Source organism: Scophthalmus maximus, chromosome 8 (genome assembly GCF_022379125.1).
Source record: "Scophthalmus maximus strain ysfricsl-2021 chromosome 8, ASM2237912v1, whole genome shotgun sequence".
NCBI classification, from domain to species: Eukaryota; Metazoa; Chordata; class Actinopteri; order Pleuronectiformes; family Scophthalmidae; genus Scophthalmus; species Scophthalmus maximus.
Window position 1 is genome coordinate 15,164,972 of NC_061522.1, and position 27,079 is coordinate 15,192,050.

Below are 27,079 nucleotides of genomic sequence, written 5' to 3' on the forward strand. Positions count from 1 at the left end.
TTGCAGCATATAAGGCCGGAGAAATTGGATGGGGGGGGGGGGCTTTTACTGTGAAGGTGTGGCCGGAAGTGGTAGTTGTACGTAAGTGCGGCTGACTTGGCGGCGCGCAGAGCTGTCAGTGGAGCAGCCCAGTGGTGTCGCCAGGCGGGGAGAGCCCTCAGTCAGTCCGTCAGTCCGGTGTCTCCAGCGAGGACCCGCCGCTCCGCGTCTCCACGGGCTGAGAGAACCAAGACACGGGCGAAGGCGACGCCGAAGAAGCTCTGACTTTTAGTTCCAAGCGCGGGGGGGGACATGGCCGACGGCAGCTCGAACGAGTCGTCCACCGCGGACGTGGCGAACAGGTTCGCTCGCAAAGGCGCCCTGAGGCAGAAGAACGTCCACGAGGTGAAGAACCACAAGTTCACCGCCCGGTTCTTCAAGCAGCCGACTTTCTGCAGCCACTGCACCGACTTCATCTGGTGAGTCTCCTCCACCTCCTCCACCCCCCCCCCCCCCCCCCGACTGCCGCCGCCTGTTGCACACCGGACAACTTCAGCCGAGCACGATGATGTAACACAACTTCAGAAGGAACTTTGCCTCCTCGACCTCCTCACACCGGGCGAGCTGCTCCCCACAGTTGGAAGGGGGCAGAGTTCCCGCCCGAGTCGGTGGTTTATCCCGACTGTTGTCCAACAGTCTCACATGGGAGGAGTCCCGCTGCTGTGGTGTCTCGGTGATCACTGCGTGTGTGTGTGTGTGTGTGTGTGTGTGTGTGTGTGTCTCAGTGATCACTGCGCGCGCGCGGTGTGTGTGTGTGTGTGTGTGTGTGTGTGTGTGTGTGTGATGTTAGTGTCTCAGTGATCACTGCATGTGTGTGTGTGTGTGTGTGTGTGTGTGTGTGTGTGTGGTGTCTCAGTGATCACTGCGTGTGTTTGTGTGTGTGTGTGGTGTCTCAGTGATCACTGCATGTGTGTGTGTGTGTGTGTGTGTGTGTGTGTGTGTGTGTGTGGTGTCTCAGTGATCACTGCATGTGTGTGTGTGTGTGTGTGTGATGTTAGTGTCTCATTGATCACTGCATGTGTGTGTGTGTGTGTGTGTGGTGTCTCAGTGATCACTGCATGTGTGTGTGTGTGTGTGTGTGTGTGTGTGTGTGCGTGTGTGTGTGTGTGTGTGTGGTGTCTCAGTGATCACTGCATGTGTGTGTGTGTGTGTGTGTGTGATGTTAGTGTCTCATTGATCACTGCATGTGTGTGTGTGTGTGTGTGGTCTCTCAGTGATCACTGCATGTGTGTATGTGTGTGTGTGGTGTCTCAGTGATCACTGCATGTGTGTGTGTGTGTGTGTGTGTGTGTGCGTGTGTGTGTGTGTGTGTGTGGTGTCTCATGATCAAAATTCCCAGTGAGACAAAGTGAAATGAAAGCAGTCATTTTCTTTTTTTTTGTTATCTGTGTGGGACTGTGTAGAAAATTCCTAGCATCCATGTGGGAGAGAACACTTTGAATTGTGCTTAATTATAAGTGAACACTTTTTCTTTTACAGGCGACTAGTTCCTCCTGTTCAGGGTCTCACTGTTTCTGTTGCGATTCCCCTACTGACACGCTGAGATTGGACCTGGTCAGGGTCTCTGGATGACTAATAGCTTCCTCTTTCTCTCAAAGCATCTAAAGCCACAGGATTTAACTGTGGGGGGGGGGGGAGAACCACTCCAGTGTTTATTGATGAGAAAACCCTTCAGAAATTCTGCAGTTTACTGGCAGCGTGAGGCGGAGTGGGAAAAACACTTGTGCAGTGAAACGTTCCAGCATATGCACATGAATATGAGGCGCACGTGACCTGACCTGCGGAGTGCTGCAGTTCTTTCCGTCAATATCCCAGGGAGACAGAAACATATTTTGGAAAGTATGAAAAAGCTCAGAGTTTCTCAGTGTTACACGTCGACGTCGTCTCAGAGCACATTCACATCTCTATACACTTGTGTGTGTCTGTATTTTGTTACCTCTCTGAGTCTGTAACATATTGATCAGCCAGCAGTTTTCTGATCTTCAGAGACTCATTAAATAACTCGTCAGTTGTTGTGCAGTTTTTCTAGTGGAATATCAGAAATATCAATATCTGGTATGCAGACCAGAGTTGGCCCCACATTCGCTGTCCTCTGCTGGTGCAGGTGGGAGTGTCGCACCCTTTTATTGCTGGTGGCTTATGACCTCGACAGTTTTACAGCTCGACCTCTGCCCTCCCCAACACTGTCTCTTAGCAAAGCACAAGCTCACTGTGTGCAGCAACTCAACTCTAACACTGTGTCATTTTCAAAAGAGCGTTTTCATTTAGTTTCTGACGTTTTGCATAGTCAAACCTTAAAATATTAGTGTCTTATGTATTAAGATTTCGCTTTTACTGGAACTAAGAAAGCATCGCTCAAGCTATGAAAACCACAGAGGTATCCACAGTTTTTTTTGTACTAATGTTAAGCTTAAAGATGTGTTTTTTAAAAAATCTATTTACCTTTATTGGTTTCTTTTGGGGAAGATGAGAAAAAAAAGGCCTCTGGCAAAATGTGAAAGTTTTAAAGCTTTACAGTTGTGTAGTTGTGCTAAGCTGCATCCTCTCCCTGGAATGAACAGGCGCGTCTATGTGTGAATTAACGGAGTGGAGAAATGGAGAGAACAACTATTGAATTCTGCATTCTTGTCTTTTCTCTTTCCACAGGGGGTTCGGAAAACAAGGATTCCAGTGCCAAGGTAAAACGAAACTGACTGACTGACATCTGACTCGTTCCAAATATTATGAGAGCTGTGTGCATCTCTGTTGTTGTGACTCTTGTAACATTTCACATTTTTCATTTTGTGTCTATGGTTTTTTTCGCCACTAAGACACCAGCTCCATTTCATTTCTAAAGCTTACATAAGAGACGGATATACAAAGTGTATGCATGCGGTTTGATGACCCGTGTGAAGTCATTTTAATCATGTGGCCAGAAGGAAGTGAGCCTCGAATAACATTGTATTTTATTATTTTATAGCTGACAGTGTAGAAAGGGATTTTTGCTTTTGCTTGGTCAAATATTAGGACATCTCTCATGGTACTAGATTTGGATGAATCAAATCAAATGTGGTAGTATTATCTTTAGCATTTTGCCCATTAAGAACAGGACCTTTGGAAGGGATCAGTGTGTGTTTGTTGGTTATCAACTGTGGAACCCAAAGATGGTGGGGTGACAGGTGTTTTAGGAGAAGTGGAACAGAAAGTGAAAGAGGAGAAGAAAGAGTAAGAGAGAAGCAGTACAGAGTGCACAAATAAGGAGAAATGTCGCGGCTCGCATCCGGCTCCCCAGTCGCCAACCTGACGCTGAAGGTGGATTTTCAATCAACCTGCCGTTTTGAGTTTCAGCATGCATCAACCCTATGAATTCCTCATCTGATGTGGAAACTTTTGGGTTTGCCAAAGTCTTACTCGGGATGTGAGTGCCCAGGTGTTTCAGTAGGTTGTAGACACTTTTATACCGTTTACAGTACAACTTTGAAATGTTTAGGTTGTTGTAGGATTTTCCAGTTGCGTGTACAGAGTATATTACCTGTGTTACAATCCAAATATTTCCCGTACAAAAAAATGCAAAGCCATTCTGGATTAATATTTTAAATGATCAGCTCTTCAATGTTATATCAGGATTTGAATTGTTTGCCTGCCCAGACTTATGCAACGCGAACAATCTGGCTTTGTGGATGTGAGTTGTTTGACGTCGTGTTGGTGTGTCTCTACCTTTAAAGATAAACACTTTGCCGTGCAACACATTTGATCTCAATTCGCTCGAGTGTCACAGACACGGATGTCTTTGCTGAATTAATTACATATAATACAAACACATTCACATACTTCATAGTGTCTCGTATGTATGTCAGGGCCTTTGTCTGGTAAATGTTTTCATGTAAATCCATCCGTAGCCCAACACCCACTCGTCTGTGTGATGTCGTCTCACAGAGGTGAGACGCAGCCCGCTCGGGTGAAACCAGGCTCAGCAGTGAGTCAGTCCAAGGTGTCGGAGTGTTGACACCTTAACATGTTTTTGCATAAGCTGACATTTTCACCAGCGTGTCTGCCAGCCCCCTCCTCCTGCTTTAGTGGCAAGTTTTCATTTTTCTGTTGCCTCATTATTGCCTCTGATACAGGAGATGATGAATTGACTGATGACAAGAACGTCAGAGAAAGCAGTGTGGCATAAAACAGGTTTCGAAATTGACCTTTTTTCCCCCTGTTTGTCGAACACTGAGGCCGTCCACCACACTCTAGAACTGACCACCTCTTTTTCCTCTACCATAAATCCATGTCTGGACCTGTTGAATAAATAATGTCTGCCTTATCAGGATGAAAGTGATTGTTCACACTGCAGCTATTCGAAGAGCGAAAGGTTTCCAATTTATGGCACAATATCTGTTTAGCCATAAATTATTAAACCTTAGCTTCAACAAAACGAGGGTCAGTTCCTCCAGGAGAGAAAGAGAGCCTCACAGTCAAAACTTGAAAATGATAGTGATAATGGAGAGTGGCATTTCATTTTCAGCCCTGCAAAATTCCCTTTTCCAAGAATAGGAAGAGTAGTTACAGACAGTGTTATGTCACCAGTGTAGTTTAGCTTGCTAGGATTCTTCCAGTCTTGCAGAGACTAACTTTTTCTAATATTGGATTTGCTCTCATTGTTTTGTGGCCGAGAAGAAAAAAAGCGTGGGTGCAGAAGTAAAGTGGAACCTAGCCAATTCACCAATATTTAGGATATTTCACACCAGTATGGGTGAACCAAATAGATGCAGTACACACAGTCACAAGTAGAACATGCAAACTCTACACAGAGGTCCTGGTTGGTCGGTTGGTCCGAAGCGGGATTTGATCCAAGGACCTTCTTGCTGTGAGGCGACAGTGCTCACCCTGCCAACTGAAGTAAAAAGCTTAATGAAAATCATTTTCATTTGTACTAATAATACTAAGAATGATCCTGTATTCCAGAGTACAGGATGTGGTGATACTGTACTGTACTATATGATGTGAGGATGTAGCGGAAGATGTGAGCATCGTCCACTGAGCAACACGTGAACACGATCTTCAAAATCAAACCATTCGCAACATGACACTCGCAATGAAAGTTGCAAGTTAGAGCAAAGTTTATGTTGTGGAAACAAATGAGCCTCTCAGCAACCACCCTTTTAGATGGTTTATGCATTGTGAGCAATCTGTCTGTCGTCTCCGGGCAACTTTTCTTGTAGAGTCATATTTCAAGACTGTGGCTTCCTGCCACTGGTCCTGCAGAAACGTATCTCAAATCACGACTTAGGAGGAATCCTGGACAGAATGACAGGCTTTGGGAGCTTTGCTGTCAGGGGGTGAGGGTTTTCTCATTTGTATTTCGTCTCTTGAAGATCTGATTAACAAGAGTTTAATCTGATCCGTGGTCCGTGACCTGGTTCACCTTCATTCAGCTAAACACATTCATAGTTAGCCGCAGTCTTTTGTTTGCCATTGAGCAGCCTGCCTGAAGTGTTTGGGGGTCTCGTGCGTGCTTCAAGGGCACATGTGCAGACACTTACTGAAAGAAATGTTTGAGTAATATTCATTCCTGGCTCCAGCTTTTCGAGCCAGTTCAGGATTTTTGCAACAAAATGGCTTTTCTTTAGCCAGTGTTATACTTGACTCATCTAAGAGTACGCAAGGGTTTGAACGACGTACATTTGGTCATCAGAGGGTTTGTGTGAGGTTTTGTGTGCATGTCCGTGTCCCGCCAGTTTGGCACCAACTGTGCTCCACTGGCTACAAACTGTACATGAGCTCCATTACTCTACAAAGTGTTACATCTGTTGAGCTGAAAAACAAAAACGCTGAATTCGAAGAGAGGCTGTGTTAGGAGGTCTGTCGCAACCGTCACCTCTACAGTTCAATGTACAGTATTATACAGAAAGCAGCTATTCTTCTTCTTGCATGGATGCCACCATTTTGATTTGATTCGCAGTGTGCATGCTCAGAACATTTAGATGCTGATCTACTGTGGATGGATGGAACGTGGACTTAAAGCAGAGTACAATACAAAAACCCCACAGGTCTGGTGTCAGTATATGCGTCTGGAAAGGCAGTATAACTGAGGCCTACCAGAATGTAGAATGTGCATGAAATATGCTTTTTAGTCCATCAAACTCGGGATCTTGTATCCCTTCATAGATGTGAAGCAGGAAATCATCTTAGATGTCTTGGTAAAAGGACATTTAGTTAAGATGTGAGAAGAAAACTAAAAAATGTTGTTTTTGGTAATTTCAGAAGGGTTATCAGTTCTCATTCCTCCTCAGTACACCTCGTCACGCAGATCATTTCTGCAGTGTACACTCTCCTAATGATTTCTTGAGGAGGACCTCCGAGTTCCCTGGTGGATTGGACGTTTATCGGAAGACTATAGACAACTGATTTTCACCTTAGGGTTTCCAATGTTCTCTAATGAACAAGAGAAGAAAATAATGAGTTTAGCCGTTGCCTCCCAAAAGAGAGGACTACCTGATGACCAGCCATACATGTCAAGTGAGGGCATGCACAGGTCAATGGTTATGAAGGTTTGACCCGTTATGTAATTTTGGAGCCATGTTAGCCTCCTAGCCAATAGTTCATTTGTATGATTGTGATTCTGTAAAGACAATCAAAAAATAACAGTGACCTGGAGGAGAGTGAACATGATTTAGAACCTGGTGAATCCGAGCAGGAGAAAGACTCTGACCAGCCAAGACAAAAAGTCTGACACGGACCTTAAGGACTGTTCTTTGTGTAATATGCCACAGACTGGTCCTCACAGCAGACTCAAACACCACAAAACTCTTAAACCAGCCACTCAAGAATCCTGTCTACAGAGACAGTTTAAGACGGAGAGCCACTAAAGCCCGGTCCAGTGCTCGACACAAACCCCACATTCAAATGTTCCGGCTTGTGTTGAGGCTTTTGCCCACAACACACTATACGGCAGAAAGGAATTAGTAACCATATGAATCGTTATCGGAACATGACATTTTTGTCATATTACACAGGATTCCTTTTTGCCTATATTTTCATCAGAAAACGTGAGCGTTACAATTTCAAGACCATGTGCCCTGAAATAAACGCTGATGTGTGTCTTGGTGAGAAATACTTGAGCAGTATAATAGTGTACTCTAGAAGATATTTAGCGCGTTTTCAGTTGGCAACTAAAGACATAAAAAAGCATAATCACTAGTTGTTTATTTTACGTGTGCAAGTGCCACAATTCTTTTTCAGGAGGTGTGCTTTGTGTCCTGTGACAAATGCCATGCAGTTTTGTTAATTTAGTAGTGTAATAGCAGTAAGCAGAAAACAAAATCGAAGATCAAAGTACAAAGCATGCAGAGAAGTTTCCACAGAATATTTTCTGGAGTTACTGTAGCTATTTGTTCAGGCATTTCATTTACCCACACAAATACAAGGAAGCACGGAGCCAGGGCATCTTTTTCCGTTTCTGTAATTTCAGCCATGAAAGGCTTTATAATGTGATTTTTCATCCCATCACTTGGACCTTCAAGATTCTGCGGAGGAAAGAGTTGTGACAGAGACATGAAAGCCCCCCTTGTTTTCACTGTCGTCCTTGGATTCTCGCAAGCTCTCGGTCTTGGTCATGAAACCACAGACCACCCTGCTACACGAGTTGCTTTATCTCTGCGGCCTCTGCGGCCTCGCCGTGCCTTTGTTGTTCGTGCCATTACCTCTGTTCCTTTTTTTTCTTCTTAGAACAAAGACACAGATTCAAGGCTGACAGCTTTGATGCTGACCAGTTGAATTCTGTATTGTGTACGACCAGCTTTTTTTTTATTTGCTTGTTTCTCTGTTTGTCCCCTTGTCTTTTCTTGGGCTCTTTGCCAGAAAACTGCCCTCCACCGTGCACCGTGCCCTGGATGTCGGCTCATGTGGTTGCTCCTCTATAACTACTTTGTTTCTCTCCTTCTGCACAAACACCCTCGCATATCTAGTCCTGTCATCTCCTGCTGGTGAAACAGAGAAATTAAGCCGTCAGGTATTTGGATTGTGCTGGGTTTTCCCTCTGATACGCTCTCACTGGTTAAAACGATCCAGCTGCTTTAATCTGGATACTGTTTTGGCCCGAAGTTCAATTGACATCAAGTTCCAAACTGAAACTGTTTGACGGAAGCAGAGCAGAGAAGAGGCCCCATGGCCTAAATGTGAATGTGTGTGTGCACATGTGTGTTTATGAGGCATAGAGGGAAGGGGGCAGAGTTCACCATAAACTATATTTAGAGTTGCTTCCCGATCCCCTGAAGAGATGCACTGCTATGCATAGCGTTGGTTCTGTTTATAGGAGGACACTTGCTGTGTCATTTTTAGACGGCCACTGTGTGATTACATAAGGCCTTTGTCTGGGAACGGGCATATTAGTCGAGTTGGGAAGGGTTCTACGGTCGAGCCACGCTCATTGTGGCTGGTTCACGATTTTCAGCTTCTTTATTTTCTTCTTCAAAAACAGAAATCAGATAACACCCCGACTTGTCAGATGATGGTACTACAAAAGTCACTTCAGGTGTCAGCTGGTTATTTGGGAACTTTTATGGTGTTGTTTCAATGTCGGCACATTGGCTTTAGGTTAACCAAATCAATTTTTCTGTCTTCAATGTATTTTTGTAAAATATAGAAGATGTTCATTACTGATACTGTACTTTTTTTGAGATATTTATTTGTCTTGTATGTAAAAAAAAAGAAGTAAAAAGACAGTGGACTACCCATGAATAAAACAATTGCATCTAATTGGCATGTGATAAATGAAGAACATGTAGTAACTTTTATTGTAAATTTCTAATTTCACACTTTTTCAATATGATAGACAGTAATATGACAAAATGCCTGTTACCACTTTTTGTTTAGAGCCTGTAGCTGAATTACACAATGTGAAGTGTGATACATCAGACAGCAACAGTCTAAGGTCTCGCATACTGTTTATTTGCTGAAGAGTTTCATTCTGACCAAAACCATAAAACATAGTAAATGTTTATCCAGATAAGGCTGTTAAAGACCAGTATAAACCAACAATATCACCATAACAAGACCGGTGTGATCCTTGTCCTTATTAGGTGTTAACATCTTGTGCCTTGTAGAACGTACAACTGGTATTACTGATTGATAACTTTTAAAATCGTATTCTGTGATCATGACCTGTGCAGTGCTTCTCGGTGCCTGTAAAAGGGACATAGGGAGATATATGACCTCGCAGACAGGGACCATAATACCTAATGCTACCCCAGCGAATCCCTAGCATTAAAACTCCTCAGTCCTAAAGCCCCCCCGGCTGTAAAAGGCTCACCACTCTGAATTCATGTTCACCACGGGAAGTTAAGTTAAAACAGTTTCTAGCTTCTATTTATTTTCTTGGCAAGGCACTGTCTAGTCAGTGAACAGTAAAAGAAAAAAAGCTGTGAACATTTCTGTAAAGTCAACATTAATGGGAAAGCGAGTCATACCCACTGGTAGTGATAGCGTGGTAAGAGTTCTAGAGGCGGGGAACTTACACGAGGGCTTGTCAGACGAAAATGAACAGTAGCGAAAGCACTCGAAGCCACAATAGCTCTCAAAAACCTCATTAAATCTGTGTTGTTCATGTCTGTGTGGCCGGTCAGCGGTCACCCACTGGATAAATATGGGCAGCAGGCAGCAGCATCAGCTTACAGCTGACACATAAATCAAAGGAGGGCACAGGCTGTATTCTCAGGCTGTAAGTCAATGAGAAAAATCACAATGAGCGCACAAAAGAATGTATACTTTACAGAAAAAAATATTGAGCGGATTATATTTTATTATATACAGTGTAGTCATCAAGGACAAAAATCCATTTTTTTTTGTTTGAAAAATCAACCTGCACTATTTAGGTGCTGTGTTGCTGTAGACTGGCAGTGCCACTCCACCCATTTCAATGGTTTATGTTTGTATGAATGTGAACCAGATGATGATGTGTTATTGATTTACACAAGTGTGAATCGAAACATAACTGCAGATAAAACTAAAAATGTAGGAGTTGTTGTGGCCAACTAGTCTTATTTCCCCTTTGACCAACTTCATGGTCAAGCATTATAGTTTATGTCGCTTATGTCGTGAAGCCACAGGGGAATTAATCCTTGATTATAATTTAGGATTGGTGAATCGGAGGTTCTGGCTCGCAGCTCGTTACTGATCAGAGGCAGAAATGCCAAAGTAAAGTGTAGGACCATTTTGGACTTCCCTGAAAACCTCTCGCCTCTCTTCCTGTTCCTCGACAAACAATGCAGACCAGCTGCATTAAGATTAGACTAATCCATCATAGGGGTCTGCATTATTTATCAGCTGAATTTGCACTACGGATTTGGGAGAAATGCTGTTCAAAATGTGCCTCATATCGCTTGTGTGTTTGGCGTTGCTTACGCTGGTGTTTGCACAGGAAAATGCCGCTGTTTATCATATTTGTCAGCCTAGAGGGAATGTGTTGGAATATGTAAATCCCGGTGCTTACAGAATGAGCATTCATTATAGATTTCGCTTTTAACCGAGCACTGGTGTAGAGTCAAATATGTCAGTGTTTTAAATTGTGTTGTGGTGTTTGTTAATCCCTTGCAACAGTGCCTCTCTCCATGCTTCGGAGACTGTATTAGATTACCTTCTGGGCCTCCATGGAGACCCGGACGATACGTTGATGCAAATCTGCTTTTCTCTTGGCACAGGAAGGTTCCTGCTTGGAGGGAAATGCATCCTATGACAACTGCTTGTCATGAGATAATAGAGCCCTGTTCAGTTCCTGATTGCATGCTGTCATGATGTTGCCCAAATCTGTTTCACAGTTTGATACAGGGATTTGAGTGCAGGAAGGGGACTGACTGAGAAGATCCCAGGTGGGATGACGTCCGCGCTCCTGCTGCCATGCTGATGTCACACGGAATTTGACTGCCCAGACTTTTCTGTCTCCTGCTGTTGGCTGAAAGCCACAGCTATGGCAACGTGTCGAATTCTGGAAAACAACTTGGAGTGTATCTTTACATACCAGTTGAGTTATACACATATTTGTCCTCTATTTGTGTGGGCAGGTCCCTCAAATACTGGATTTGACCTTTCTGCCCAGAGCAGGGCAAGTAAGTTTAGCTATTTTTAAATTTTTTTTATCCCTGTACACTTTCATGGGAACCATAAAGATGGCATAATATTTTGAATTTTCTCATGCATTTTTTGTACAGATGGCTTTGCAAAACGGTCATATATATAAACAAATTTTCTCTCCAAACCTTCACATGCAGGTGTTCAGACTCTAGTGCTTTCACTGTTTTCGTTTAATAAAAAGTCCAGGGAAGTATGCAAAACATGCACAACTAACTGCTATTAATACTGTGGATTTCACACTCACATAAATGTGGGAAAACTGAAACTAAAATAACCTAAACACAGTCAGGTTATCCCGACATTGTGTCAGTGTAACACAAACAGATGTTTTTTGTTCCACTGACACACTGTTGGGATAATGTGAACCATGTGGAGTATCGTTCATCAACCTTCGTTGGAGTGTGACATTTTTATTTAAACCAGAATGCAACAATCCAGTATTGTCACAGCTGTTAAAACGTCCATGTTGGCTTCTGCACTCTCTTACTATTTAATCAAGTTTCGTCTCACAAAAAAAAAACAGACCCCGATTTCGTTTTTGGTGAAAGAGCATTTAATATGTATTAAACTCCCAATTTTCCATCCTTGGACTTGTAAAGCAGTTTTAGGTGGGAATGTGTGTACGCACGTATGGATATATGTGGAAGACTTTGTCCCTACGTGGAGAGTGGTGTACCCATTTAGAGTCAGGTGGAAGTGAAGACCCTGCCAGCAGCTTTGACTTGTGGCATCTGCTCTGTGTTTGCTCAGGACCCTCGAGCTTCTGCAGGAGGAAGCGTTTGGCAGCTTGGTCACAATGGACTCAGGCGAGGCCGTGCAGATGCAGCACGTTGAGCCAAAGTCTCAGTCTCATAGCGTTTTTTCTCCCCTTTGACTCGTCTAAAGTCTATACGGTTGATATTTATAGTGTGCAGCTTGTTTGACAGGGCTCGAACACAAATTTGTCATATTTATCATGGGAAATTATTTTCAGTGTTTTGTTCCCGGGCTGTAATATCTTTGGTTATATACACCCATAAAACATGTAACAGCCATAAAATATGTGACACTTGTTCATTATCAGCAAGACCTGAGTGTTTCCCAGGACTAATATAGAATTGGCTTATTTTATGACTCACTGTTTTGCAGCAGCATTGAACTACCCTGCGTGCAACACACGTTATGGAATAGGACACTAGCCAGTGCACTGTGCAACATAATGCAACACAGCCAGAAACTTGTTTTGCGTGACTTTTGTTTTTTCTTGGCCAGAAAGTCTTTTATGTCGCTCTCTCTACCTACACATAATGCAGCCATCTTGCTGATTTGTTTTGGGTGTTGGTGAAAAAGCATTCAGGGAAGTGTGGGAACATAACTGAGTTAAAAGGAGATGAGACATGCTGTGGGTCACTGGAAACAGCAGAGCGGTAACTCGAAATCACGAGTGTTACCAACATAAAGGTAATGTCAGGACACATTATCCCTGCAGACACTGTGTCCTTTCAGAATGCAGCAATTCGTAGTACATAGGCAACTTTTGACCTATTAAACTGACCTCTGCAGCAGTCGTAATGCTTTTTAACATCATCCATTTAGATAATTAAAGCCATGTCTATGGTTTCACTGTTAAATCTACTTTTAGATGGTTGGGGGGTAATGTTTTTTGGTCAAAATGGTATCATCGGTGCTTAATGGGAGCTTAACAAATGGTAGCTTTTACTTAATTGAAACACTCGTTCAGCCGTTCTTTTTTTGTGAATGGAACCACCTGTTGTTCTGTCATCTGCTTGAAGGATGTGTGCCCACTCACTGGGATTAAATTCTGAGCTGGATGCGAGGAACAGGGAGCAGTTCTTCCCTGCACTCCTGAGTCTATGCTGTAACACTGACAAGTCACAACGTCTGTCTGTATAAAAATAGGCCTCTGGGGCTGACGGCGGTGTCCTCGGTGTCCCTAAACTAGATTGTCGGCCCTTGCCATTTACCACAGACCTCGTGTTGGCCTCTGCAGTTAAATGAAACCTTCAGTTTTACCATTGATGGTTGGTGATCTCCAGAGATCCCCGGGGGCTTTAACATCTCAGGACCAGGATCTATTAGGATTTATCGACCAGTATTGGTTTTCCATATCATTGTGGTTCGATAGCTGCAGGTTGTACAGAATTGACCTTTAATCAATAGCTCTCATTTCATCAGCTTTATAGGGGAGGGAGGCTTGAGATCAAGACATGAAGACACTCAAAGTGGGGAATACCATTGCATTTTCATTTTAAAATGGCGGTTTAAAACCAAAACGAACTCTGTCCAGACCAGCGTTTTAGCACCGCATCAGTTTTAATTCCAGTCGATATTATAACACTGAAAACAAAGCTGAAGTAATATGGATGAATCCTTAGAAGCGGCATTGTGAGAGGGTCTTGGTGTTTAAAACAAACGGGGAAATGAATATATGTATGGTGGGCTGAATCAAAAAGAACTGAAGTGCCATGTGTTTTTATTTGATGTGCGGGTTGAATTATTTGTATGAATGGGTGTACAACCCTCACATATTCCTCTTAATATGGTGAAGTAAAATTGGACCACATGACTTTGAGCCTCTACTCTCTCCCCTCCTGGCAGCTGTAGAGACCGGGGTGGTAAATATTCTGTTGTCTGTTCTTGCCTTTTTGTGTTTATAGTTGATTTACTGAGCTCATGAAATAACAAGTGTAATCTGGTGTCTCGCAAGCTTTTCGCTGTAATGGACTATTGTGATTAATAAAGAAGGATACAGGTTTAATCAATCAAATACCCAAGCACATTCTTGGGAATGTTGTGAGTGACATGAAACTGAAATGTGAACATCGGGAGTGACGTTACCCTCCCCCAATACATTACAACACAGTGAAAGTGCCATGTTGCTGCCATGAATTGTGCTGAAGTCACATATGGATTACATACTACCAAATAATCCTGATTATTATTTCATTTAGCTTTATCGTCTCTGTCATCACCAGTAGTTACAGCTGCGTATGAGTCGCTAAGCCTTTGCGACCAAATGCACAGTATGTTGTCCATTCTGCTGTATTAGTTTGCTCCAGTTTACACAAACAAATGCAGCGATGACGTGCTGACACACATACACTCATACTGACACACATACACTCGGTCACACAAGCAGATTGGTTGTAAGTCATGAAAGTGTCCATATGTCAACATCTGCTCCCTTAAAGTGGGGGCCGATGGCTGACAACTTAATCCATACAGAGAGCATATGGTTTGATTTCTCATTGTTGTTTTATTATTTCACTTATTTTATGATTTTTATTCCATTGCTCGTTTATGATGTGTTTGTTAAAAAATGTTTTTTCCTTCAGCCGTGATTTTACGCATATGTATCATTAGTTTTACTCTTATCTTGTGCACCCCTGTAAGAACCTGTGAAACTTTACAATGTTTGATAGATGTCATGCTTCTTTTCACATACACAATAGGAGATTTTAATACATGCATGTAGTTGTATGCTTTTAAATGGAAGCATCACGCAAATCATTCTTTGGGTGGAGTAACCAGGAGTATCCATCATTCCCATGCTTTAGATGCACTAAAAATTGAAATCTGCATGAGAACAGCAGTGAGTTCTGAGTGTGCGTCACAGACGATACAGTTTCATAAAGAACTCCAGCACACTGATGGCCTTCCCATCCATTTTCCTTCGTTTATCCGAGGTCAGGTCACAGTGGCAGTAGGTTAAGCAGGGTATACCCGACATCCCTCTCTCCAGCGGCATTTTTCTCCTAGGGCATCCAGAGATCAGCCTGGCCAGATTGAATATATAATCTCCTCCCAGTTGGATATGCCAAGAAAACCTCCAAAGGAGGGTACCCAGGTGGAATCCTAATTTGATGCTCGAGTCATCTCAACTTGCATCTTTTTGACATGAACGAGGAGTGGCTCTACTCTGCCTGTCTATTAGTCTTTTTCGGTTGAGAAGATTGGGCCCCGTTGGTCAAGGTGCTTGCAGTGAGGTCACATCCCAGTTGTGGCTTTAGGAGGGGGCCCCAGTTTCCTTACGGGTGAAGTGCTGCAGCTCCTATGCTGCTCCATTTCATTATGAGAACCCTTTCCTCCCTTATTTGCAGGCAAAAAATTTTACATTTGAAATGAATCGTTCTTTCTCTCTCTCTCTCTCTCTCTCTCTCTCTCTCTCTTCCCCCCCCTATGGCCCTAGAATAACCCATAACACATTTTAATAAGTTGAGTCACAGGATGGACATCGTGTTGCATAACCGAAGATACACAGTAATTAAATAAATACATGAAGCTATGTTGGTGACATGTTGTGTAGATATTGAATTGCAGCTTTTTTGGATGATATAGTTCATAATACTAAAACAGTGGTATCACAGCATCAACCGCTTTCATTTCTGATTGTGTAATACTTTTGCCATGCATGCTTTGTGTTGGTTCTGATGCAGACCAGGTGCCATACTACATTAGCTGTAAGGCCGCTGTGCTGTTGGATGATGAGCATTGGCAAATCAGTTTTCTCTCTCAGCTAATGAATCCTGAGCCTTTTATTTACAACTGGTAGACTTTCCCCCGTATGTATGTTAATCTCTCTGTCATTCTGTTTATACTCATCATGCTTATAGCTCTGTGATTCAGAGGTAACACGAGCATTGGAAATCATAACAAGGCTCCTGCTAACGCTTCTGGCTGAATATCAATTGAATTCCTCTGGCTCTTGACCGTTGTCATTACATATGTGAAGTGTCTTTAAAGACACTTTGGGGCAAAGGAAACTGTTTGCCACTACAATATTACTGTTCGCCACTACTGCAAGTTTTTTCATTATATGAAAACATAAGCAAACAAATAATGCTCCAGTGTAAACGGAAAGCAACAGATTTGTGCTGAGTTTCTGCATACATTTTGTCTTCATTCTTAATCAAAAATGTGCAGCATTCATGTCTGTAAAGGAAGACTACATCATGTCATGTCTACAACCAGATATATCGATTTTTAATGAAATTATAGCAGAACACTGATACAAGTTTAGTGTTAGTCCCATTCCCATTCATAACTTTTTCTGTTTTCATAACCTATATCGATCCCCTTCACGTTTCTATTTGTGGTGATGTTTATTCTTTCTGAACAAGAGAAGGAGATATGCGAAAATAATCCAAACAGTTTCCATTTTAACATCATCACAACTTTAACTTCATCAATAAGAACCGTTGTGTTTAATAGAAAATTATTTTCTTTCTTCACTTTCAAATCAACCACGAAAAATTATGTTGCACCCGGAAATGGATGATTAACTGACTGACCTGAGTTTACCCCTTGCAGACTATTCCTGAGGGAATAATGCAGATCCATAAAAATACTGCTTTTCTGAGAGACATAGATTTAAGTCTGTAAAAGGTGTACCTTCCAGAGGTACACGCCACTTTGGGTAGGGATCAGAGTGCTCTTAAAACAGAGAGGGTTTGGTTAATCCATGGGGAGATGCAGCACCAAACATTACCAAGGATTAGAGAGGGATATTACTGTCTGAAAGCATTAGAGGTGTATTAGATGGCTCTATGATGGAGCACAGACTAATGCACCAGGCTCTGAATTACAGCATAATCTGCATTTAATTGCCCCGAGTTTTGTTGTGATAATGGCATTATCTAATGGAAGAGCTTGTGAAGGGTTTGTAAGGAGAACAAAAGGCAGAGGAAAAATGGAGTGGGCTGAGATGCAGTTACAGATGTGGACTCTCACTTTATGATGATGACACAGGCTGGCCAACTGCTGAGATGTTGTTTGACCTCAGTTATACAAGGATATTAGCTATAACAGAGATAGTGGTGGGAATTTCAAGAATTTGTATTTCTATACAGTTGAAATACTTTGAAGAGGATGGAAATCAAAACGTGATAACTTTTGGATTTATAATTTTATGGAGCAATAAAAAAAACAACTGTAAATTAGTAAAAACAATAAACGACTTGTACTCTCTGTCAGCTCTCAGGGCTCATTGTTTACAAGGCATTCTATTATTGGACGTGATCCCGGGTCTTCCCACAATAGGAGATGCGTGTGACTATTAATGCATGTACACGAACAGACACTCACTTGTGAGTCTAAGAAAAAGGGCTGTTCTCCGGGCAGCAGAGTTAAACACTAAATATTGATTTGCTCTGTCCCTCTCTTGGTTGTCAATGAAAAGCCAGTCAACACATGGTCTGATTGTATCCCCCCGTGTTTAACTGCTGTCTGTGTTAACCTTTTTTGTCGTCATTGTCTGAGAGACTGGATGCCTTGTACCCACACTGTCTCCTCTATAATCGAATTTACCGGGTCTTGCGTCTTCGCGATCCCAGCATGCTCTTGTGGCATGAAAAATTTTGGCCGCAAGACTGAACCCATAATACATTTAATACAATGTTCTGTTCTCTGAAGCTTTTGCTAAGCCCTCACAAAGCTCAAGTACTCAAATCTGCGTGGTCTGTTACACCAAGTAAACCTCTCTGTGTGAGGATATGAAAACATTTTTGTTTTGCATGAGTTGTATTTAGTCCCGTACATTGTGGACTGAGCTGTTAACTTACCCGAAAGTCGGTGAAAATCACAGGCTGAGAAACTGGATCGTTAACTGAAGCTCTGCGATTGATCACTTCTCTCACGTGTCCAGGGAGGGATCATTGCAAACATTGTTGGCAGCACTAATGAACAGCCAATACAGTTCAGAGTTTAAATGAAAGCAACCACTTGTGGCTGTTAAACTTGTAATGTGAGACTCTCCGGCAGCTCCAACCACAGAAAATATTTATATTATCAGAGGCAGGATGTTTCACATACTCAGAGGAAAAATGGAAAACTTTACTGAACAAGCAAGACCACGGGACAAGGTCATTATTTCTTTTGCAAGTCAGAGAAGATGCAAAAGCTGAGCACAGGTTGAAAATGAACATGTGTTGTGGTATTGCTTTCATAGTATCCATTGCTTTCTTTGCGATTGGCTGACACACAGGCTGAATCACAGCACTAGCTGACGCACATGCAGGCCTGATAACATCCCCTTATCCGGACAGTTGCTTTATCGAGGACATGATCGAAAGATTTTGCTTCTTGTCTTGGAAACGTCCCTACACACCTCACATTGCTTGTGTCTGTAAGCTTCACTTTAATTTAACAGGATCGATAAATCAATGCTGATAAGATTGTGTTGTGTTTGGTGGGAAGAGGGGGGGAGCAGTTCTCTGAATTCCTTATCAGCCCATAAGCTCGTATGGTCTTACATCTTGCCACAGAGAACCTTCGTTAAAACTACACAGATCCTCATATTGGACACTAAATAATTTAATCTGTTCAGTTTAATGATTATACACAGTTTTTCACGGCAGTGGACTGGAGTTATTTTGAGCACTAGATCAGAAAGGAGCACACCTTTTGGATCGAACAATGATACTGTTGATGAGTAGCACGTAAGTTAATGATCTACACATTTATAGAATAAACCACAAAACCATAATGTCATACCGAGGGATTTTCATATAGCATTAATGCTTATACTTGACATTTTGTCTCTTTTATTGTTTTGCAGTTCCGAGTTGCTTTTCAACACATTTATTCAAATTCCGTTTGACTGTGTTTTAATAGTTAATCCTCTCACACTGTGTTGAAAATCATTTTCAAATTCTCTTCTTAAATGTTTCCCTTTGTTCCTGTATAGTTATTTTAGCACTTTGAGATTGCTTTTAGCAATGAAAAGTGCTCTATAAATGAAATGTATTATTATTATTATTATCATCTGAATGCCCCAGTAAATCCTGCCACAAATTGCAAAATGCTTTATAATCCATTTGCACAAAGACAAGATGAGACTTAAGTGACTTTAAGCTGATGTAATATTGTAAACATTTGAAAAAAACATTATTTTTTTTCTCAAAAGAAGTGTGCAGTGTGTGTGGGCAAAATATGACCCAGCTGTTAAAACAGTATCAACATACAGCTCATCTCTAATGCTAATCTTTGCATGCACAGAAAGGCTTTTAGAGGTAAATGGGGAAAATAATCACGTTCTGTCCTGACATTTCAACTAACTGGAAGGGTTTAACCAACCTAACGAGTTTGTCATAAAACCTCTTTGTTGTTTGTGTATTTTTTTTTATGTACTTTTGAAATCTACAATAGATTGTTGGGTTTACAAAACATTTTGTAAATCCGATAAAAACTCGCAGGATATCAGGAGCATAGAAACAAAAGGTGGTGATGAAGATGATGTAGGCTGCTGAACCTGTGTAAAGGGGGGTTTGCGTCCACTAAGGTACAAGCACAATCATTACACAAAGGAAAGGAGCGGTAGTCTACACATTAGAACTCCCAAAATCAGATGAGATGGTATTTTAGCCCTCAAGGTCTCAAGTGGTCTGGTGCCTGTGCACCCAGAGGACCAAGCTACATATGGTCACGAGTCCAGGATCCATTGAGATGCTCAAAGATGCCTCGGATCATATCTCGGTGTTCTCCAAAGGAAACAGTTGTCAGTTGTTTGGACTGAGAACAAATTCCAAACCATCAACAGGAAATAAACTCCAACACACGAGAATGAATCCGTTGAGGGAAAGATTCTTCATGTCTGTAAGCCGTCTGTGCTTAGTGCTTAAAAATACTTGAATAGAAAATCCTACTGTAGACTGATGTGATTAGAGTCTTTCTTTTTCAACGGAAAGTGAATTTGATTGGTCTCTGTTATTGTGCTGTCCACCTCCTGTAAACTTGTTCGTGGCACAAATCATAAAACAGATGAAGTGATTAAAAGTAAGGTGGAAACATGATTTCTCTTATGATTATCTGTGACTGGCAGATGAAACATTTATCTTGGCATTGGTTCCTTAATGACACCACAGGCTCTTGTTGTCACGCTGAAGACGGATCCCTGTTTCACATCAGGCCCCCAATGGATGACGCTGAATCACGGAGAATTAATTTGTGCTTAGGGGGGTTCACTGAAAAGCAAGTAAGACTCCGAGAGCGAGACAAGAGCACTTGTTGTTGACTACACTGTGAGTCAGCGTTTCATAGTTGCCCTTCAGGAATGAGTCACAGTTTATACTTTCTGAGGGGAAAAAAGGTGTTGGAGCTGTTTATTCAGGCAGGAGAGGCGTTCCTGTCATTACTTGGAAAAGGCAACGGCTGACTTGTGTGTGTGTGTGTGTGTGAGTGTGTGAGAGTGTGTGTGAGAGTGTGTTCCCTGCAATCCTGGGTTCCCGCACAAAGTGGACAGCTGTGTCCGTCTTTTAGCCGAGCTAACAGCCTCTTGCCACCTTGTTTACTGCAAGTCTGTACGACTGTATCCTATCATCCCTGTGTTTAATCTGCACTTTTTGAGGATTAAAGCTGATGGAGCACATTGTCTAATGAGAACAAAGTTGTCATTAGAGAGGAAGGATATGTCAGCAAGACGCATCTGGAGCTTTGGGCAGGAGAACAGGCAACAAACCCAATTGTTGCTCACTGTTCATTTTGAACCTGAAATGTTCCAGGAGTGCTTCACTCAGCTAATAACCCTCTATTTTTTAAAATTTTCTTCTTCTCATATTATGTCTTTACTCATTCTTTTACTACTTCTCATTGTGTCCCCAGCACCAGTGATATAGCGAGTTGACAGGTTCCATGCTCCCGGTTCCATTCTGCTAAATGAAACACGTGTGTCTTACCACGGCTACATCACGCACACACACACATTTCTTTGTGTGGATATTGGGTTTTAGTGCAATGCTGCATTTGTTTTTAAGCGAACACGTGACTCATAGGGACACCGGAAAAAATATCCAGTACACTATGCACTACCCTGAGGATGGCAACTGCAATCAAACCAAACTCTGTTTTTCACACGACAGACAATATGACTAAACTTTTAGCTTAAGACAGTCTGACAATAAAATTACACACCATCGATCTTCATATTTAATTTGCTTCTGACAAGAGATAGTAGATTTAATTTAAATAGCTACTCAGTTGTAAGACAGCAACTGAATCCATGTGGCACACCCCCAGGTGAAATACTGCTTATTTTACGTGACAATTTGTCTGGTTTAAGAATTAGTTTATCTCTTATAGATGTATTGTTTTCAATTCGTGTTAAATTAAGTGGATGCAGTGGTTCTTATTATTCTAATAAAAGGGAAGGTTATACACAGTTTAGATAGGTGAATGAATTTCACTAACTGAGATTCCTCTACTGATTTTACAGTAAAACGGCTGCTGCCGCTTATGCAGTACATTATGACTTGAATTTCACATTTTGTACTGGCATTCCTTTGTTATTTGGTTATTGAACACTTCGGTCCAGACTTGATTGTCGCGACAACTTTTGGAGGGATTTGCACAACATTTGGTGCAGACATTTGCAGTTTCCAGGAAAGGAACTCTACGGACTTTGGTCATCCCCTGATTTATTTGTTCAAATTTGTGGTTTTGAGTTAAATAGCTCTACAACTGTACAATTTATGAATTCAAACATGACCATGTTCCCCTTAATAGTACAGGTCAGATGACAGCTTCAAGCTTTTATGCTCTATTGTAGGAGTGGAGTCTGGGTTCAGGCAGACTGTTGAACTGATCCAATCATCAGTGGAGTGTAATGATGAGGACATTTTTCAAACAGTCATAAAAGGCTTTGTAAGTAGAAGACCTCTCTTTATTTAGATTTTATAATCGTCTTTGCTCACCATTGTTGGGCTTTATTCATGCCCCAGCAAACGTCAAATACTATGCCCAGTTTCCGTCACTTTATTTTCATACACTTACTTATCCATTTAGCGCTTTTTTTCCAACTGTCTCTCTCCTGTTCTTTTGGCACACGCGATTCAGAGCCATGTCCTTTAAATAACCCGAAAAATGTATTTGCTTGGGCCATTGTTCTTTGAAAGATCAGAGCCCACTGCATGTTCCTTCAGCTGTAAGGTACTCATCTTTAATCAGACATCTTCTGAGGATTTCATGATGATCCCGGTAATCTCCTAATGAGAGATAAGAATTAAAAAAAAAAGTGAAGTACAGAAGAAGAAAAAGGAAAGCGAGAAAAACAATCTGAACTTCTCCTTTGGTTGGAGCTTCTATGTCTCTCTATTGGCCTCTCTGGTCTTTTTAAACTTTCATATAATCTATACCACAGTTTTACATGTGACCTCTTTTTTCCAAGTATTACCATCATCATGTGTCCTGATCAGTCTGAAGTCTCACAAGTAATTCCTTAAATCATTTAGCATGGAGAAACCTGTAGCATTATTCTAAGGTGAATATCAAAGAACTTGTGGGGCAGGATGAGCGATTAGTGTGGCGGAAGTCCATTGTACTCTCAATAGCAAAGCTCAACAAAGTTATTTCATTATAGCATTGCATGCGATGGCTCTGTCTTGCTTTCGTTTTCTCCTTTGGATAATGAAAGAGTAAGACGGACAGGAAACAGGGTGAGAGTGTAAGGGAATGACATGCCATGACATGACAATGGTTCAACTGATTTGAACCAGGAAACTGCAGTTCAGGGCGTATGCACCCTAACCAATGGTCCATCGGATCATTCCCCACGTCCCCCTATGACTGTGGTCCAGCTGTTAAGAGCGTTAAGCTTGTGGTTATTGAAGTTTCTAATTCATATTGTTGATAGTTGGCCAATATTATTTTGGTTGTGGCTTCACCTATGGCTCATCCATCACATCATATTCCCTTGCTAAACTATATAAAGTATAACACCCTACAAGTTGCCTGAGAGTAATGGATGGTGAGAGTAATCCATTACGATCATGATCACTGTTTTTTTTCATATATGACAAGTATACTCAAACCAAAAATACCAAAAGTTCTTTATTTACCCATTCCGCTAATTTTGATCTAGTCGTCCTATTTTAAACATCATGGAATTTAGTTCCTGAGCCTCGAGCGTTTCTGGCGTTTGCGTTGCTGGGCAACGTGTAGCTAAAATGGGAGAGGGTCTGAAGGCTTGACCAGAATTTTTGTCAAGTTTTAAAAGTGTGAAAGTGATTTTTTTTTTTAACTAATCGGTATCTGAAGAGAGTCTGAAGAACAGTGAACAGCGAGGTGTTAGAATCCACAATATTATTTAAACTCTTTGACCAAAGAAGACCTTACATAGCTCTCTCTCTGTCTGACAGTTTGACACACACACACACACACACACACACACACACACACACCTTCTTGTCTCTGTCACGTCTATAGTATATGTATATTGCATCTGTGTACCATCATCATGTGGAAAGCTTCTCAGTAGAGCAGAGCTGTGTTTATTGCCGTTTCCACAAAAATAATCTAATACCATTGTGAGCAATTAATAATGTCAGTGCACAGTAGAGATTTACCCATTCTTTGGCTATGAGCTTGTTTAGGTGTAAGAAAAAAACCCAAAAAACAACAACACCTCATATATGCAGTTGGACTGCATGCGTGTACATAAAATGCTACTTCAGGACTTAAAAAAAAAAGAGATTTCTAATAGCTTCTGAAACTGCCTCAAGATATTGATGGGCCGGGCACCACTCACTGCTAACACTTCTTCCCTTCCTCTCCTCTTTTCCCATCCGTCCATTTCCTCCCAGGCACTCTGTCAGCCTCACTTAGCTGCCCTGTCAGCGATTACTCTTTATGTAAAAATGAAACACACACACACACACACACACACACACACACACACACACACACACACACACACACACACACACACACACACACACACACACACACACACACACACACACACACACACACACACACACACACACACACACACACACACACACACACACACATCTCTGTTACTCCTGCAGCTAATGACTTCTTTCATCACCATCACAAACCTATAGACCACTGTCTCCTTTTTTTTTTCACCCGCTTGTGCACACAGTCTCACACATATTGAGCTGCTTCTATTCTTGCACCTTTACATGGAGATTGAACTTTTCTTCTGCCTCAAGGGACACGGCTGAGTGGCACATAATACAGGAAGGAGCATCGCAATGGGAGCTGAATAAGCCATTGTCTTGTCAGTAGCTTTGGCCTTTCCCCAGGCGTCTTGGCCCCTAGAAAATACCTGCTGCATTCTGAGACTTTTATGACGCCGCTCCCATCAGCAATGAACTTTGCTCAGGAAGGTGGTGGGGTGATAATTATATGTAGTCTGTGTGTACATGTGGGTGTGTGTGTGTGTGTGTGTGTGTGTGTGTGGGCGCAGTGGTGTGGTCAGGAAAGGGTCAATATGCAGTGACTGATAGAACAGGTTTCAGTGTTGTACTTCCTTATTGCATTGTGAAGAAAGGAAAGGATATGCCCTGAGACCTTTATTGCAAAGAAATAATATCCATCAGATTAATACTTGTTTTTACAAAATAAACTGATCAGGAACCTTTAAAGATGAAATTTGTTGTTTGTCTTCATGTTCTTCCTCTGGTCTCCACATTAGCCAACATGCCGGGTAGACAATGACACATTCCGAAGACCATTTACATGGTACAATTTTAGATCCAACAAAAAGACAAATGTGGACATTTTCAGCGAGAGATAAAGGACCAGGGAGAAAAAAGACACCAAAAAAAGCAGGAAGAGGGAGGGAGATGATATAGGACCCCGCCAGATGACCTGATTGCTGTGGCAAAGCGAGGTGAAAGCCAGCATCAGGTCATCTGTCACTTTCTCGACGAGCGCTAATTTTAGCATCATCACCATCATCTTTCTTCTTTGTCTCTTCCCCTGCTTTTACCTCACCCTCGCACCACTGACCAGCACTGTGTGTGTGTGTGTGTGTGTGTGTGTGTGTGTGTGTGTGTGTGTGTGTGTGTGTGTGTGTGTGTGTGTGTGTGTGTGTGTGTGTGTGTGTGTGTGTGTGTGTGTGTGTGTGTGTGTGTGTGTGTGTGTGTGTGTGTGTGTGTGTGTGTGTGTGTGTGTGTGTGTGTGGTCACGTGGTCACAGAAATAGTGTTCGCTTGGATAGGGTGTGCAGGGGGCGTGAACTTGAGACTTGTGCCTCTTGTGGCTCTGACTGTTTACATGCTTCACTGTTCACATCATCTTTTTAAAGAAAACAATGGAGACGTGTAGTGCTTGTGTCACAGACATGAATCAGCATGAACCAGCTCACTGGTAGTGCCAGTCAGTCACTTCACAACTGTATACGACTTCTGTTATTGGGGCATGTGCATGTCGTGTCTTTGCAAATCGATTGTGCATGAGCGTGTGTGTGAATCTTTGTGTGAGTGTGTGCCTCTAAGTGTGAATGAATGATTTGTTCCATAGATACACTCCATTCATTTCTCTTTTAAAACCATGTTCTGCATATGTGTGCATGGCCCAGTACAAAATAATCCTGAAATATTGATCTTGTTCCAAGCCACCTACTGTTAATTCAGACCAGTCTCAGAGACCACCGACTGACCAACTAGACATCACACCACTGTACGGTGGGCTTGGTCTGCTTTTCAATATAACAACCCATCCAGGCACTGTGGAGTTTGGCAGTTGGCTTTTTATAAAGATGAACTGGCACAGGCCCATTTCCTGAAGTGCAATCAGGCACCGCTTCCTTCACACCAATTTCCCTCTTCCTGCTCTCTTATTATTGGCTGTTATTTTTTGCGACAGGAAGTCATACGCAGATATGGATGGCCATACAACACATGTCGTGGAGGGAAGATGCTGACACACACACACACACACACACACACACACACACAAACACACACACACACATGCACAAGCACACGCGCACAAATGCATACACACACACACACACACACACACACACACACACACACACACACACACACACACACACACACACACACACACACACACACACACACACAGGGTTCAAATTGTCCAGCACGTCCATCATCTGCTCTGAACTGACTCTCCCAAATATGGTCATGTTGGCAGACCTAATGCAATCTGTTGGGCACTAAGGGTTTCTAAGTCAACCGTTTTTTCTCTCTCTTCCCATCTGCCCTGCCTCCTTTCAAATCTAGTAATTTGCATAGAAACTGGAATAAAATCCAGTTAGATGTAATTTTTTTTTGTAGATGTATACATACATTGTACATATGTGGATATGTAATATAGTCATCAACTTCTGCCTTGGTAATCTACATAGAAATATTAACAGGGCTTTAGAATTAAGGGCCATATTCAGTTGTATTGCTTTCAGGTATAAACCAATATACTGCACACAAATCCAGTGTCAACAGCAGACATTAGTCCAGGGCTGATTCGTCGTCATGAGCTTGTTATTTAAATTGGCAAATCTGCTTTCCTTATTCCAACTTTTGTTTGCAACATTGAAAGGATGTGGTTTATTTCAGCAGTGTGCTGTGAGGCGGCCCCTTCATAGCCGCGCTCCATTTGCCTCTGCAGGCTAATGCAATTTCTCAAAACCACAGAGTAACTGTTAGAGCTCCTGCTGCCTTGCATTTGTTGCATCGCGGTGCAACACTGAAGTATCATGCAGACATGAGGGATGTTCAGTCGTGGTGTTCACACGTGACCATGCAGAGAGAGCTGCTCAGAGAGGGAGAAAATGAGAAAGAGAGGAAGGAAAAGGATAATTCGATTGTGTAAGAAGAAGAAAAAGGATATTAGGAAATAAAAAAGGGAAATTCTCAGCCATGGAAGTGGTGCTGTAGTGATACCTTGGAGCATTTCCAGCTCCTTGGTGTACACCTCCCCACAAATTGACTCTCACCCACCCACACAGACCCACTGGGTGGAAGGCTGGGGAGGGTAATGTCCCATCTGACTGTGGGCTGTATAGGAACCACAATAATCGGTTTCTCTGGCCAGCTGACTGCAGCGGAGGGAGCTGAAGGAACCGAGGAAATGCTGTCTGAAGCAGCAGGCCAGACGCCGGAACAGGCCTCTGTGATGGAATGATTTTAATTTCTTTTCACAATCTCTTCACCTCTTCTTTTCCTATTTAGCCACGA

General features: G+C 42.2%; 1 protein-coding gene across 2 annotated transcripts in view; it reads left to right on the plus strand.

The window, feature by feature from the left end:
* Nucleotides 1-85: 85 nt before the first annotated feature.
* The window catches only part of prkcaa (protein kinase C, alpha, a), a 108,943-nt gene continuing 81,949 nt past the window's right edge, over nucleotides 86-27,079 (plus strand). Inside the window, exons 1-2 of one of the 2 annotated variants that reach the window (XM_035636691.2) lie at nucleotides 86-458; nucleotides 2,686-2,717. In XM_035636691.2, the coding sequence (XP_035492584.1) occupies nucleotides 292-458; nucleotides 2,686-2,717 (199 nt within the window). In that variant the 5' untranslated portion in view covers nucleotides 86-291. The remainder of the gene's footprint in view (nucleotides 459-2,685; nucleotides 2,718-27,079) is intronic. The other variant, XM_035636692.2, reaches the window with a different exon arrangement.